The sequence below is a fragment of the Canis aureus genome, chromosome 18 (assembly GCF_053574225.1).
Source record: "Canis aureus isolate CA01 chromosome 18, VMU_Caureus_v.1.0, whole genome shotgun sequence".
Taxonomy (NCBI): Eukaryota; Metazoa; Chordata; class Mammalia; order Carnivora; family Canidae; genus Canis; species Canis aureus.
Genome location: NC_135628.1, coordinates 33900678 through 33917348, shown reverse-complemented (window position 1 = coordinate 33917348; position 16671 = coordinate 33900678). Strand labels below are relative to the sequence as shown.

The 16671-nt window shown below is 34.4% G+C and overlaps 1 protein-coding gene across 2 annotated transcripts in view; it reads left to right on the top strand.

Moving 5' to 3' along the window:
• Positions 1 to 6282, top strand: part of TMEM106B (transmembrane protein 106B) — a 29687-nt gene extending 23405 nt beyond the window's left edge. For both annotated transcript variants that reach the window (XM_077856740.1, XM_077856741.1), the window contains exon 8: positions 418 to 6282. In XM_077856740.1, the coding sequence (XP_077712866.1) occupies positions 418 to 556 (139 nt within the window). In that variant the 3' untranslated portion in view covers positions 557 to 6282. The remainder of the gene's footprint in view (positions 1 to 417) is intronic.
• Positions 6283 to 16671: the final 10389 nt, after the last annotated feature.

The following is a 16671-nucleotide window of genomic DNA, read 5'->3' as shown; positions in this document are numbered from 1 at the left end:
TTATTTGAGAAATAGAGGAGGGAGAAATAATCTGAAGCAGACTCTGCTGAGCACATAGCCCGATGGAGTGCTCAATCCCATGACCATGAGATCATAACCTGAGCCAAAACCAAAAGTTGGATGCTTAACTGAGCCACCCAGCCACTTCTATAATTATTTTGAAGAGTGAAATGAATGTATTTTTATTTCATGATAAGTGTTCTGGAAACATATTTTGCTTTGTATAATTATTTGAGCAAGGCTTGCTAAACCAGCATTTATGTTTTCTATTAGGGAAATAGTCCCCAAGAGGTCCACATCCACAAAATTATCATTAATCAGTCTCTGAAGAAAATTTTGATATATAGAAGTATTCTCAGTTTAGGAAACGTTTTATATATATATATATTTTTTTTTTTTCGTTGTTTTCTTTTTTAGAGTTACTGTGACAACAACATACTTCGGACACTCTGAACAGATATCCCAGGAGAGGTACCAGTATGTTGACTGTGGAAGGAACACAACTTATCAGTTGGGGCAATCTGAGTATCTAAATGTACTTCAGCCACAACAGTAAAAACCGAAAGAGATGCCACTGGAGAAGAAATCCCTATTGATATTTTTCTGAACTCGGAAGGATGAGGTACTTACTTCCTGATAGAAGATCTTCAATTGAACAAACCTAAAGTTTACACTTCCATTTTAGGGGTACAGTTAAAATTGTGTGGACTTGTACATTATACTCTGTGTTCATATCTGTACCAGGATCTTTTACTTGAATCTAAATTTGCTGATTTTCTTCCCCCTCCTCCCCTAATGGGGACATTGAGACTTCCCAGGTAGGACAACAAATAATTATCTATAATTCACAGCTTCAGTGACTACTGGAAACATAATTTTGATGATGAACATAATTGGAGAAACTTTATTTCTGGATGTTTTTATAGAATATTACCGAGAACCTGTTATTCATGAAAGACTTTTAAAAAATAACTTTTTTTCTGTTTTACAAATTCCCATTGCTACATAGTAGTATTTCAGGATATTTTAGCTTTTAGCTAAACATTTGTAGTTTTTCATTTGTTGAAAATCTACTCATTTGCACATTTTGACAGTCTTATTTCAAGCTAGTACTTGCATAACACTAGAAACCAAAATAATCTTTGCAAAGTTCTGTACCTAAAAATTTTTTAAAGCCCCGTTTCACATGTCTTTCCATGTAAGTAAGTTTTGTGAAATTTTTGTGTAGTCTTCAAACATAGTTAATGTACAATATTGTAAATAAACTTTGCATGGCTTTTATACAGCTTTAATAAATATCAAAGTACAGTTTCAACAAAGTAAGTCGCTCATAAAAATAAACAGGAGAATGAAATTCAGAAACTTACAGAATGTGAATATGGTTCCAATTACATATGGGATCAGGCATAAAATAGTTTTGAAATAAAGTATTTTGATTCTCCACTTTTTTTTAAATATTGCTTTGCATACTAAGAAGTTGTAGAGATACTTTTCACAACTATTAGGTATGTAAGTCACCCATGTCATCCATTTTATACCTGTTTTAAGGAGGAAATTATGTCTTTGGTAGAAATTATCCAAGAAATTTTGTCATTAAGCGATGGTGGCTATATCAAAATTAAGAGCTGTATTATCCTTTTAAAAAATTAATCACTTTGCACTTCACATGGATATCATGCCTCTAGTGGTTACATTTTAAAATTTTCAAATTTTTATTTGGATTTTATTTAAAATTGTTTTCAAGTATAAATTACTTTTTCACATCGTTGTTTTATATCTTCAATACCATTTTCCATTCGGGCTTCTTGCCTTTTCACTTATCAGGTTCTGATTACCTTGTAAATACGTACCACTGAGGGTAGGGGCCGACTGTGATACCAAAAAAATAAAATAAAATAAAATACGTGGCTTGAGATGAATTTCTTTCTGGTTCCTAGTGACAGAAGTCAGGTCTCCCCCTCCCCCCCAAAAAAGTGCCTAACTTATATCTGAAACATACCTAGTATCAGTCAGACTCCAGCTATAACACACAAGCTTTGTCTAACTATTTAGAGTGAATGAAGCCTCCTTTCTGCCTTGAAACACTCAGGTCTCTCCTTAGCTTTCATATTTTCTCCACCTTTTCCTGAGTGAACATTTTAAATGGGTGGAATGCGCAAACTTTTTTTTTTTTTTTAACTGCTTGTCTTACCTTAATCCATTGCGAACTCATCCATCTTCACTGTTAAAAGTCACCCCATCATATTTGTTACAGACTCACTGTCAAATCCAGTCTTAATATGTTTTTCTTCTGCTGTGTTTTTTGACTACTCCCATTCTCCTTGAAACTACACGCCTCTAATATATTGATTCTATTTGTATTTTTCAAATCCCTTGCATTTCATTTTCCCTGTCTTTTGACATCTTTACATGAGTATTATTTAGATCCTCTTTTGCCTCAAAATTTCTAATTCTGTAACCTTTAATTAACCATCTGTTAGGGCTTCCAAGTCTTTCTATATACCTGACTGGTCACCTGTCTACCTAGAGATAATAGTATTTCAGTGACACTGTGGAAAATCATAAAATGTTTGAAAAACTTTTTAATCATATTCTGTTTTCTTGTCCTTGAGTCCTGTGTACTTCAAAATCACCATTTTTTTCAAAATCATCCTTCAGATATGCCTCCTTCAAAAATCAATCCTGATTTATTTTTCTGCTCTGTATCTTTTAACCTTGGAAAGGTATGTAGTGTAAATTAAATGGAATTTTCTATTGATTTGTGGTTCTGATATCCTTTTAGAGTGCATGCATAGTGTCTGCTGAAGAGATAGAAAAATGAGGGAACATTTACTTTTAGTGACTTAGTTTTAAATATTTTGTCTTCATTTTTTTGTCTTCGTTTTTTTAATTAAAAATTCTTTATTATACCTACATTCCATGAAGTATAAGGTAGAAAAACCTAGAATTTAAAATAAGTGCAAATCAACAGTAGAGGAAAAGAGGATCACCTGTTACTGCTTTCAGAGAGGTTTAAGTAACTTGCCAGAATAAGCCTGGAACAGAGTAGGCTGTAAGTTAATAAAATTACAAAAACACATTCAGGTGAAACAAAATTATAGCCATTAAAAAAAAAATAGGGAAGAATGAATGAGCATTGTTCAGTGAATTTTTTTCTTGCATAATGGTAGGGTAGATATTGTTATGTGTTTTTGATTTTTTTTTTTAACTGCTCTTGGATCTTATTCAAAGGATATGGTAAAGATGTTAAATTTTTTTCCTGATACTCAAGAATAATTTTTTTCTTGAATTACACTTTTAATAGACTGGTCGTTCTAACCAAATGCAATATTATAACAAGTCTCTGTGTATTGATATTATATCTGATACTATGGTCTTCTAGAGCTCTTTCATAATGTTTTTCTTACATAATTTTCTTATATAATTTCCCTGGTCCTGTGAGTCAAAGGATGGCAGGATCCTCATCTTTTAGAAGAGGAAGGAGATGCATAGGGAAGTTATGGGACTTGAAGAAGATTACTTACTTAGTAAATAGTTATATTGGGCCCAGATCTAGTTTTTCTGTTTCCTTTGTGGGTGCTCTGTCATTTAAAATAGAGTCCATTAGGAAGCCCTGTTGACTCAGGTTAGTATGAAAAAACTCAGAGAAAACATTTACTTAGTTAATAGTGACAATCAAAATAATATTGATGAACTAAGATTTGGGTACTTTTAAAGTTAGTACCGTACCTGAAATAATTCTAAATGAAAAATGAGCACTTGTACAATATTTTGGTATAGCATAAACTATAGCTGATTTTTTTCTGTTAGAATTTATACTCCTTGATCATTCCAATAAATATATGACTGATACGTTGTCAGAGTAGGCTATTTATAAATAATAGAGATTAATGTATTTGAGATTAGAAATAAGAACAGTGTGAAAATATTAAATACCAAATAAATTGCTTGAAATTGCTAAATAACCGTCTTTAATATAGTATATGACATGTAAATGATTGGTTTTATTTATGAGCAGTTTTTCATGCTTTTTTTTTTTCTTTTTTAAGCCAGTGAGGTAATTACTTTCTCTTAAGAGTTCATGACAAAACAAAATTCAATTTAGATCTTCTGAATTATAGTTTGGAAGTGATACAGTGCAGTGTTAGAAGGAAAATGATTGCCAAAACACAAAAACTATCATTACTGCAATATAATTCTGAATGTTTTGATGTAGGTTATATCCTCAATTTTTTAAAACTTCCTTAATTCTTTATATAATGATTATATTTCATTTTGGAAAATAGTTTGTTAGGTGCTTGACCCCCAAAGTAAGTCACTGCTCAATATAACAACATTTATTAGTTATTTACTGTGTCATATACTGTAGTAATCTCTTATGTGCATTATCTGATTATTACTCAGAAGAGCCCTCTAAGGTTGATACTGACAATGCCTCATTTTATATCTGAGGAGATTGAGTTCTAGAGAAGTTAAGAAATATACATAAGGTTGGAAGTGGCAGATTTGAAATTCAAAACGTGTCTGATTGACTCAAAAACATCATTGCTCTTAAAATTAGCATATCTTCTTTCCAGCCTTTGAGAATGTTTTATTTGTAAAAATGTATTGATTATTGCACTTAATATATAAGATTTTGAGGGTTTTGCTAGTATTTTCAAAAATACTATTAGTATACTTTATTATTTTGTAGATCTTTGGTATGATAAAAATCGTTTCTCAATGAATTTTAAAATTTTTAAATTCATACTTATCTGTTATACAGGATTTTTTTTTTAAAGAAAATTTTAAATTTACAAATATACATCAGACTTCTTTGGTGAGCAGTGTGAATTGAATTTCAAGTTATTAGGTTGCAAACCAAAGGTTATTTACCATTGTGTCATGATTTTTAGGTCATAGTATCTGGAAGCAGCAACTACATGACTCAAATACATCTAAGAATAATTAAATTTTATTTCTCTTTTTCATAAAATCAGATTTTAAATGAGATGTTTATCTGAAACGTTTATTTTAAGGAAAATATATGTGTTTGAGAAGATGGGGTTAAAAGACTTGAACATTATTTCTTTAAAAAAAATTATTTTTACATGAAAACAATATATTTGTGATGTGCTTAAATCAAAAATTTTATTCTATATCCCAGATCTTATTTCAAAGTAAAAATTTTCACTTAGCTGAAATTTCTGATTAGAACCAACATTTGTGTATTTTTGTGCTTAGTGAGAATGTAAATTTCACAGTGGATTTTTGAAATTTATCCTTACTTTGGATAAAAGCAAGTGATATATTTATAAAATTACTATAGGGATAAATTAAAAATGATAATTTCCATTAAAAAAACTAGTATAATTATGTTTATAGTTCTTTTTACACAAGTTTAGCACAGAGTCTAAATTAAATATCTGTATTGACCCTAAAACTATTCCATAAATTAATTTAACAAATATATGGCAAGTTTTTCATAGCTAAATAGCTCTTCTAGAAGGAAATTGTTGCCTTCTGTTTAATTACATTAATTGAAATGTGTTTAAGAGAAATGTTTTCAGCATATTTTGTATACTAAAAAACAAAAAGGGTTAGTATTGGGCCAATGGCCAAGAGGTAATATTACTACCATGTAGACTATTATTGTTCAAACTGTCCCACTTCCCCCAGAATTTTAGAAACTAGAAGTCTGGGAGATAATGTATCAGCTGTGGTTGGGTGATTCTAAAGTGTTGTAAGTATATTCATCTTTTAATTATTGTGTAAGATGGAACAAATGCCAAGTTGCAAAATATGCATAATTTTGTTATGTAATGGTTTGTTTTAGGCATAAAATACCAGCAAGCTATGCCTTGTGTTCTGTCTTATATTTCCTTATAGAACTATATTAAGTAAGATTTTTGGAAAATAATTTAAAATGCTTGCTGACTTGACCTGATCGGTCAGATACTTGAATGATGGCATTACTGGATAGATTCTAATCCATGATTCTACTTGTGGAATAAAGCATAATATAGAATGAAAGACTATGTTTGGGCACTTACTCTTTGCTAATATTATGTGTTAGCCTCCATCATAACACCATAACACGCTGAATTTCCAAGTTGAGCAGTTCTATAATTGTAATTATTGTTGCTGTTCATGTAACAAAACATGCTTATATTAGTAAAAGGAATAGAAGTGCTCCCAAATGCTATTTTTTTAATTACTTGTAACTGTTGCTCTTGTAATTGTGTTTGACAAAATAAAATTTGTAAACATTTTAGCATGAAAAATAAAATTTGTATCAGGCAAGTATCTTGGTCTTACTTTTGAAATTCCCTTGACAAAAACAAATCAATGTAGATATTGAAAGTCGTTTAGCTCAGAGCTCTCAAGTCCTTTCAGTTCTCTCCTGAATTCCACTTTTGCATCATCCTTGATTTATTTTTCTTCATCCATTTGGCTTCCATTCTGTTGTCAAATTCTGTTTTATGTCTGTAATATCTCTGGAATCTGTCTCATATTTGAAATCTCTGTTGCTATTACTCCCTAACTTGTTTACTGAAGAAAGCCCATTTCCTTGCTACTGGTATTGACAACTTTCCATATTTTGGCCATACCTAAATCCACACTCTTTTTTCTTGTCATTTTCCTTCACCTCTGTCCCAGCCAGATTGAAATGTTGGCCATTCTTGGAAATAGTCCTTTCCATTATCCATGCTTTGCTCATTGTGTTCCCTTTTCCTGTGAAAATTATTTGACCATTTCTTTAATCCTCAAGCCTATCTGTTCTTCAGTGTTCAGCCCAGTGCCCCACTCGACTTTCTGACTCTTACTGTATATTCACTCACACATTGAGTGACTTATTTTCCAAATGTGGCACAGTTTTTAAAAGAATTGTCCAATCACAAAGAAGGTTTTGGTTTTGAACTCAAAACTTTTTGCTTGAACTGAACTTAAAAACTTGTTTTAAGCTTTTATTTCAATCAATATTTACTACATGTTTTGCAAGTTTACAACTAATGTTTTAATTATAGTTTTAAAAATCTTGTGTCCGGACGCCTGGGTGGCTCAGCAGTTTAAGCTCTGCTTTGGCTCAGGGCCTGATCCTGGAGTCCCAGGATTGAGTTTCATATCGGGCTCCCTGCATTGAGCCTGCTTCTGTCTCTGCCTGTGTCTCTGCCTCTCTCTCTCTCTCTCTCTGTATGTCTCGTAAATAGATAAATAAAATCTTTAAAAAAATAAAAATTTTGTTTCAAGTAGCATGATCTGAAATTAGATGAGATTTAACCAAAACAACTTGATAGTTATTCAATAGGGGAATAAAAAAGATCTATTACCTGGGTGTGCTCTGCCTAGTGAATTTCCAAAGGGAGAAAGAAGAATCACCAGCAAATTTGTGAGAGTTTTTTTTCTGGTAGATTTCTGTTCCTTTGATCTGTGGTTTTCAGAATTTTTTATCATTTTAATTGTGAAACCTATTTTTAAAGTAACATCTTACATACAACCCCATTATGACAAAACCTAACCACTTTGACTTAGGAGCAGAATGCATGCAGTCCGAGACAACTCCTTCCACAGTAGAAGAGGAAGCCAACCTGCAGCCACTTCTTTACTGATAACTTAGGGCAACTTAAAATTCCTTTTGTGTATGACTAGCACATTTTTAGAAACTGAGCAAATACAAGCCTAAATTTATTTTTTAGGTTTATATTTTATGAATAGTTTTATTTTTTTTTAAAGGTTTTATTTATTCATGAGAGACACAGAAAGAGAGAGGCAGAGACACAGGCAGAGGGAGAAGCAGGCTTCATGCAGGGAGCCTGACTTGGGATTCGATCCCAGGTCTCCAGGATCACACCCTGGGCTGAAGGCAGCACTAAACCGCTGAGCCACCGGGGTTGCCCTTATGAATTGTTTTAAAATGACAAAGGGAGCTCATGGAATTCCTAACTTTCTAATTAGTGATTTTCCATTTTTACATATATTTCAAATTATTACTTTTTACTTATTTATGTTTTATTTATTCATGAGAGACACAGGTAGAGGGAGAAGCAGGCTCCATGCAGGGAGCCCAATGTGAGACTCGATCCCGGGTCTCCAGGATCAAAGGAAATTAAGAGAAAAAAAAGGCTTGAGACTTTGGACAATGTGTATCATCTTAAAGTGATTATATAATGAATTTATTTTTATTTTATTTTTTTAAAGATTTTATTTATTCATGAGAGATAGAGAGAGAGGCAGAGACACAGGCAGAGAGAAGCAGTCTCCTCACAAGGAACCTGACGCAGGAATCAATCCCAAGACCAGCATCACGCCCTGAGCCAAAGGCAGACACTCAACCTCTGAGCCATCCAGGCCTCCCATGAATTTATTTTTATTTAATGGATTCCAGATTCATGAATAGAATATATTGATAATAGCATTTTTTTTAAGTTACCAGAAGAGAATAGAACTACAAAGAATTCCAATCCCATATCTGCTTCAGATATTTAATTCTTAAATTTTGAAGGGTGCACTTCCTAAACAAAACTGAGTTTTCTGCCCTGTTGGTAATTTGTGAACAATTATTTCCGCTGTTTAGAACAAATACAAATGGAGATAATCAGGCATATGTAATAACCTATGTAAAGTTAAGAATAAGATTAAAGTCAGATTCTTTTAAATGGTGTTTACTAAAATGTGAACTTTCATGGATCTGAAATTGATTTGAGTAAAAAGACTTTTTCTATTTACATCCTAAAATAAATTTTAAAAAATACATCCCTACTTGTTATGTTTTACCTTTGAGTCCTTACCAGGTAACTTTTGTGTTTTTAAGTTAAGCAATATGGAATATTGCTTTAGAAATTGTAAAACTATGTTATTTGAATATTCACATTACTTAGCACACTTAATTTAAAAGCAGCACCTTAAACCAATATCTTCCTTATAGAGACGACTTTTAGGCAAACAGGCTTGAGCTGTGGGATGTAGGAGAGGGTCACAGCAACCTCCTGGCTGAATACAGATGGGCCCATCAGTTGACCCACCTCAAAACCTCCAAATGGCCCTAATTTACCAGTGGGCTACTTAAGACCAGGCACAGTTTCCCCAAAAGGGAAGATTCCATAAGTTGCCATATCTCTCCATCCTCCCTCTTTAAAAACAGCCCCTACTGTAAGTCAAGCTAACATTTTACTGTATGAAGAGGACTGTATGAAAAAACCACAGTAATTGATTTAAATAGGCTGTATTTTGATGCTAAATTGCCAATAATTTTCACATCACCTACTGTGTGATTTATAATCATGTATTTGGTCTTCATCACATTGCTGGTACTGCGGTCCTAAAACGTTTGGAATTTCTTAAGTGATAGGAGTGATAAAAATGCCTTCTCTTATTTATAGCAAGCCCCTTTCAATCACAGCCGAATTTATGTTAATGATGTGGTATTTGGAAAATTCCTTGGGTGGACTGGTTGCTGGGAAAGCCAGCTATTAGAGGTTGGAACTGGCAATGTAATCCCTGAGATTTTTGCGGAAGGGTGGGGGAGACCAGAAATGGAGCTCAGTTATCAGTGTCTGGTGATGTAATCAGTCATGTTTGTGTAATGAAGCTTCCATAAATATCCAGAATGACACAATTTGGAAAGCTTCCAGGTTGGTGAAGGCATCCAGATGCCAAGGGGGTGGCAAGTCTCAGTTCTATGGACACAGAAGCACCTGTATTGAGGACCTTCTGTACCTCACCCAGTGTACCAATTTAAATTTTTTTTTTAATTTTTTATTTATTTATGATAGTCACAGAGAGAGAGAGAGAGGCAGAGACACAGGCAGAGGGAGAAGCAGGCTCCATGCACCGGAAGCCCGACGTGGGATTCGATCCCGGGTCTCCAGGATCGCGCCCTGGGCCAAAGGCAGGCGCCAAACCGCTGCGCCACCCAGGGATCCCCAGTGTACCAATTTATTAGGCTGTTCATCCATATCCCGTATAAAAAACTGGCAAATGTTTCCATGAGCTCTGTGAGCTATTCTAGCAAATTGAATTCAAAGAAGGGGTCATGAGAACTCCAGGTTTTAGCCTGTGACTCCAAGTACAGCCAACAATCTGGACTTGAAGTTGGTGTCTGAAGCGGGGGCAGTGTTGTGGGGCTGAACCCTTAACCTGCAGGATCTGATGCTATCTTCAGGTAAATATTGTCTGGATTGAGTTATATTTGTAGGATACCCAGTTGATGTTCACTGAAAATTGGAGAATTGCTTGATGGTGTGGGAAAGCAAACCATCCACTGATTACTTTTTATCCCTCAAGTATTTTGCCTTTTATCCATACCTCTGGTAGGAAACAAAAATGCCCTTTTAAGTAGAAGGCTTTCTGAAACTGGGTGATTACTTAGTTCTATGTTACCTGAAGTGGATGATGGCCGCTGGTAACTCACAAGAGACAAGGAAAAATGAACTGATTTTATAAACCTGAAATGTGATTCTCAGATGCAGAATATTAAAAAGCCAACACTTTCTACAGAGCCACTCAGCACTCCAGGGGAAACTTGATCTGTAGGAATAATAATAAGCTATAATGTTAATAACCAAGTGCACCTCACAGGGGTACTAAGCTTTAATGACTCAATATTTGTGGAACTCTTTGAGCACCTCCGAGGTTATATAAGCATAAATGAATAAGTAGGGATATCATATACCATAGTTATTTCTACATTAAATCTCTCCTGATAATTTCTTATAATATCTTATACGGTAGACACTGTATGAAGCTAATATATGAACAAAGTTATGGAAAAAATAAAGTACAAAATCTTACATTGTAGTGACTTCCAATGAAATCATTATACTCTCATATTAGTTAACGAGAATGGAGTCATTAATTGCACCTCTAAGAACTCATTCCTAGGTTGTAAAGTAGGAAAATGAAAATCTGGAATAGACAATATATAAATGACTATAAGGAATTTGAAAAAGCACTAATTTTTTTAATGGAAGGGACAGCTAAATTTTTTTTACATTGAAAAAGTTATGATATTTTCTGTTTAATAGAAATTATATATATTATTTTTATACATATTCTATTCCTCTTTTCCAGTCTCACCTCCATTACTAACAGTATATATACAGTCTGTTACTTTTAATGCTCCTAGGTTTAAAAAAAAATCTTTACAAGAAGCCTGTGTATCTTTTATCATATTTTCCAAAATGTGCCAATAGGATTGTAGTATTTTCCTCATTTAAACTTAGGTGTCTAAAAATAGAATACATTAACCCAAATGATCTCTTCAACAAGTTTTGCTGTAATATGATATCCACCAATGAAAGATTCATTTTTCCCAGTGAGTATCATCTTTTAAAATAAAAAAATTCTCTGAGAGTATTCTGTTGAGACTGCTCTTCCCATCCTTGCTTTTTGCCTTTCCCTTAGGTGGCATCACTTTCCTTAAGATAAAGGGAATTTCTAGAAGGAAAGGGAAAATAATAAGGTCATATCCTTATGAGGAAAATAATTCTGGGTGAGATAACTATCAAGTTTTGAGCAGGTTCCTCATCTTGAAAGGGCAGAGGGGACATAGAAAAGTGGGAAGACATCAATACAAAAGCCACATGCTTTATGTGCTGCCTAGGAGCAGATGGGATTGTCAATGAACATCAGAGGCATATATCTCTGATCATATTTTCTGTTCACTGAACATTCTTGCCAGCATTCTGCTTTTTATTTACAGCATTGACATTTGAACACAGTTAACTGTTCTACTAAATTTTCTAACTAAATTTTGTCCCTCTGGTAGCACTGTGATCAGTTCATCTCAGACTTGGACAACAGAGGTCTTTATCTACCCAGGCAGGTGCTGGAGCTCTGGAGCTGTTTTTCACCATGTCACTCCTTATAGGACTAAGGGCATGTGGTCATCCAGAAACCACATTCTGCCTTTAGACCATACCATGGGTAGCTGGGACTCTGGATGTCTGTTTCTGAGCCCACTTTTCAGCCCCGTGTACTCATCCTTATATCCCAAGGGTGGGCAAGAGACAGCTGTTAGCAGGGATGTCCATGGATCTTGGATGTGAATGTGTCCTTTGGCCACCAGAGGCACAAGTGTAGAGTGCTGTTGGGGAGAGAAGGAATGGGGAACAGGAGTGGGTGGTAAAGTGGAGAGAGCTGGAGATGGGACTGGACCAATTCCTGCCATCACTACATTAGTTGTAGGATGAAAAAAACTCTGAAAGTCTATTGGGGCCTCCAAATTCCTTTATTTTTTTTTATTTTAAGATTTTATTCATTTATTCATGACAGACAGATAGAGAGAGAGAGGCAGAGACACAGGCAGAGGGAGAAGCAGGCTCCATGCAGGGAGCCCGACGTGGGACTCGATCCTCAGTCTTCAGGATCACACCCTTGGCTGAAGGTGAAGGGGCTCCCCGGGACCTCAGAATTCCTAGACATCACCCCAATCCCCCTTTTTTTATGGTGTCTCAAGCTTTAACCTCACACACAATTCCTCACAAGGTCTGATCTGAAAAGCCTCAAATAGAACATGGTCTTTCAGCCTTAGGCTTCTTGCAGGATTTTTAAGGAAGAACCCAGGAGGTAGAGCCTGGGATCACTAGGTGGTCAGAGGATTCTAGACCTAAAGAGAAGCCTTCAAGCCTTCAAGAAATCTTCTCCTTTGCTGCCTACACTGCCTTGTACCACAATGTTTTTGGCAAAGAATGAAATTAATTTTGAAATCCTGCTATCCATCCTACTGTTCTTTACTGACATTAAACACACACACACACACACACACACACACACACACACAACTGTGTAGAGCTGTATTTGTTTTTACAAAGGTAGAAAATATTTAACAATTTGTTGGCCTATTTTTTGTATCTTTTATGTTTGGACTGCTAGACCTGATTACCTAACAGGGCATTCATGGCATCCCTGGGTACTATTGGTATAGGACTGAGAGGAAATTACTGATTCAGATGAGTATTTTTGTAATACTTTCATGCTACAGTGCAAGAAAAGGGGAGAGAATGGAGGAATCTCATGCATGCTATGAAGTTTTCTTAAAATTGTACTGCCACTCATAACAAAATGACTCTTTTTCTCATAGTTTGCAAAGCACTGATCTATATTTAAAATGGAAAATGATTAAATCCCTAATAACTCTGCATTTATAAGTGACTATTAATGTAGAAAGTCATGATACAGTGTATTAAAAATTATTATGGAACTTTCTTTTAGGCAATAAAAAAAACTTTAGAAATAACCCTTCATTTTATATGTATGATGAAGTTGAGACCAAGAGCTTCAGCTAAGGCCCTATAATTAAATAGTATTGGTGCCAGATTCCTAATCTTTGTGTTATAATCATTCCAAATGGCTGATCTATCATTAATACAAAATGCCCCCAAAAGCTATTTTATATCATACATGGACTATATTTCTTTTTACACTATTTTAATTTATACATGGGTCATGTTTCTGTTAAATTAAGGTAACATTCCCCTGTTTCTTGGTTTGTTACATTATTGCTTACTGGTTTAACTGGAATTGATTGTTACTAAGCAAATATTGTGTAAACCTACAGAAAACTATATATAAAAAGTTAACTGGGTACTTATGATCCTTAGTTCATTTCAGGACTCCACTAGACAATGAGGGGACAGCTGAAAGAGGCATTCTCTTTTTGGAGCAATATCCAACAGAAACTTTTATTCAATCCTAAAAATATGTTTGCTTTAAATCTCTGATTATGATTAGTATCCCACCCGTTTCTCAGTATTTGACAAAAACATTAGGGTAGATGGTTCTGTGTATACTTGGCAAAGAGTTGCTTCAGTTTTTTATAACATGAACAATTAAAAGGAAGCTTAACATTACTATCATAAAAAATACATTAGCAATTAAATTTTAAAGGAAAATTTGTACTATATTTTGAAGATAATGTTTCTATTTTGCCTGTGCAGCAGCACTAAAAATTGATTGTGTAGGGAGGAAAGATTTCAACCTTATATTGATTTCATTTGCAAGGGAAAGGAGAATATGTCTTTTTAAAAATTGAGATAGAACTTACACAAAATAAAGTGCTCAGATCATAAGTACACAACTTAATAAGTTTTTACATGTTGGTTCACTCATTTAACCATTACCCTAATCAAGATATAGAATATTCTAAACCTCCCTGAAGATTCCATTGTGCCCATACCCACCGGTACTCCCTGTCCCCGCGCCCAACACACACGGCACTACTCTTGATCACTACATTAAGTTTGTTACTTTTTTATTTATTTATTTATTTTTAAGACTTTTTGATTTATTTATTCATGAGAGACAGAGAGAGGCAGAGACATAAGCAAAGGGAGGAGAAGCAGGCACCATGCAGGAGCCCGATGTGGGGCTCCATCCCTGAGCCAAATGCACATGCTCAAACCCTGAGCCACCCAGATGTCCCAGTTTGCTACTTTTTAAACCTCATCAGTAGGTTCCTACATCAAATATTCTTCTGCATCTGGCTTATTTTACTCAACATTAAGTTTGTCAGATTCATGCATGTCATGTGTATCGGTAATAAGTTACTTTTTGTTACTGTGCATTAATTGGTAGATCAGGGAGTTTGTTGAACATTTGTAGAAAAGCAAATATTTTTCCAAATTGGTGATAGATGATAACAGTAAAAGTTCCAGTTGCTCCACATCCTCACCCATCCTCTTTTGTTTTTTTTTTTTTTCATTTAAGCTACTCTGGTGGATGTGGAGTGGTTTTAACTTACATTTGTCTGATAACTAATATTTTGGGATCTTTTTATATATTTATTGGTTCTTTTGATTCTCTTAGGAAGTGTTTAATTCTTATTCATTAATAATTAAATGTTCTTTTTCTTATTTATTAGTAGGAGTTCTTTAGGAGGTCTAAATGTGAGCCTGTTGACATACTATGTATTGAGAATATTTTCTCCCAGTTTTGACTTACCTTTCATCCTTTTAATAATTTATTTTAATAAACATAAGTTCTTTTTTTTAAGATTTTATTTATTTATTTATGAGAGACACAGAGAGAGAGAGAGGCAGAGACACAGGCAGAGGGAGGAGCAGGCTCCATGCAGGGAGCCCAATGTGGGACTCGATCCCAGGTCTCCAGGATCAGGCCCCGGGCCAAAGGCAGACACCCAACCTCTGAGCCACCCAGGCATCCCATATTTTAATAAACGTTAAGTTCTTAATTTAACAAATGTTAATAGTTTTATGGTTCACTACATGCATATATCTTACTTTGTATCTTGTAGAGGTTTAGTTTTACATTTAAATCTGGGACCAATCTTGGAATAATTTTGTATGTGGTATAAAATAAGGGTCTAGGTTCTTTTTAAAAAATGCATAAACTAGTTGACCCAACACCATTATTGAGAAGATTGTCATGTCTCTCCCAAATTGCAGTTGAGATGCATGCAAGAAACAAGCACAGGCACATCCTTTGGAGGAAACTGATCTGTAAACAAACAAAGAAAAGAGAGAGACAGTAAGAGAGAGAGAGACCAAGAGGAGAGAAAAGAAAACCAAAAAGGGACATTCTGGAAAATGCTTCTTTATTTGATATCAGGGCACATGTTAGTTTTCAATTAACAGATAGACTCTGAAAACTGTATAAAAATGTTCTAAAATAAAAAGTTTAATTTAAAATGTATGCAGACTTCCAGTTTAAACTCTGACATGTAAGGAACTTAGAAGTCATCACTCAGATCATGCAACAAGAAAAATTTTGAAAAAAAAACTGAAAATTGTGGTTTATCTTGGGCTTATTGGAGACCTGAGGTTACAGAGCAAATCACCATGCGAAATCTGAAGAGATAGGCAAATACAGAGAATCCCAGATGAAATCAGCTGACCTGGAAGAGAAGCTGAGTTGCAGACCGGTAAGAACACTTAAATGTCACTTTGAAGAACTGCGGGATGCAGAGCATAAACTTCTTGGGTTTTATGTACAAGTTTTATCTCCATATTTGCTAATTTTCTCTTCTCCCTTGCTTAGTATGCTGCTAAAACTCTTCAATGTTATTAATTCCAGATACTATATTTTGCTGTCCTGTTGTCCAGTTTCTTACAGATTCTAAAGTTCTATAGAAATCATTATTCATTCATTTCTTCATTTTCCTCTCTTTAATATTTTAATCACAGTTATTTTGCAGTTCTTTTTCTTCAACTTCATTTCCTTAGTTTTCTCTGGGTCTGAATCTGTTGACTATTTTACATCTTGAATATCAATGACTACCTGTTGTTGTTTTGCTTGTTTAATAATTTTTAACTTTATGCCAAATATTGTGAATTATTTTATATGGGAGTTCTTAATTATATTCTTCTAGCTTTTGTCATGTTTTCCTCTGGCCAGCAATAAATTAACACCACCTATTTTAAAAGGCTTGATTTAGGGATGTGTAGCCTGGTTAGCTTTAGCCATCTTCTTCCTCTTAGTTTTTTGTCCCTGTAAGGCACTGTTCTGTGCAGCTCCAGCATCTCTACTCATCCCTTCAGGATCCCAACAGCTATTCTCTGCTAGACCTCCCAGCCCTTCTTAATACATATGCAAAGTTTAGGAGTTGGCCAAAGATTAGAGAGAAATTTTTATGCAGATTTTTGAGGCCTAGTGTATTGGCCTCCTCTTCAGTACTCTGATTCTCAAATCTCAAATAATTATGTAACTCTGAACTCTGATCTTTGTTTTCTTTTC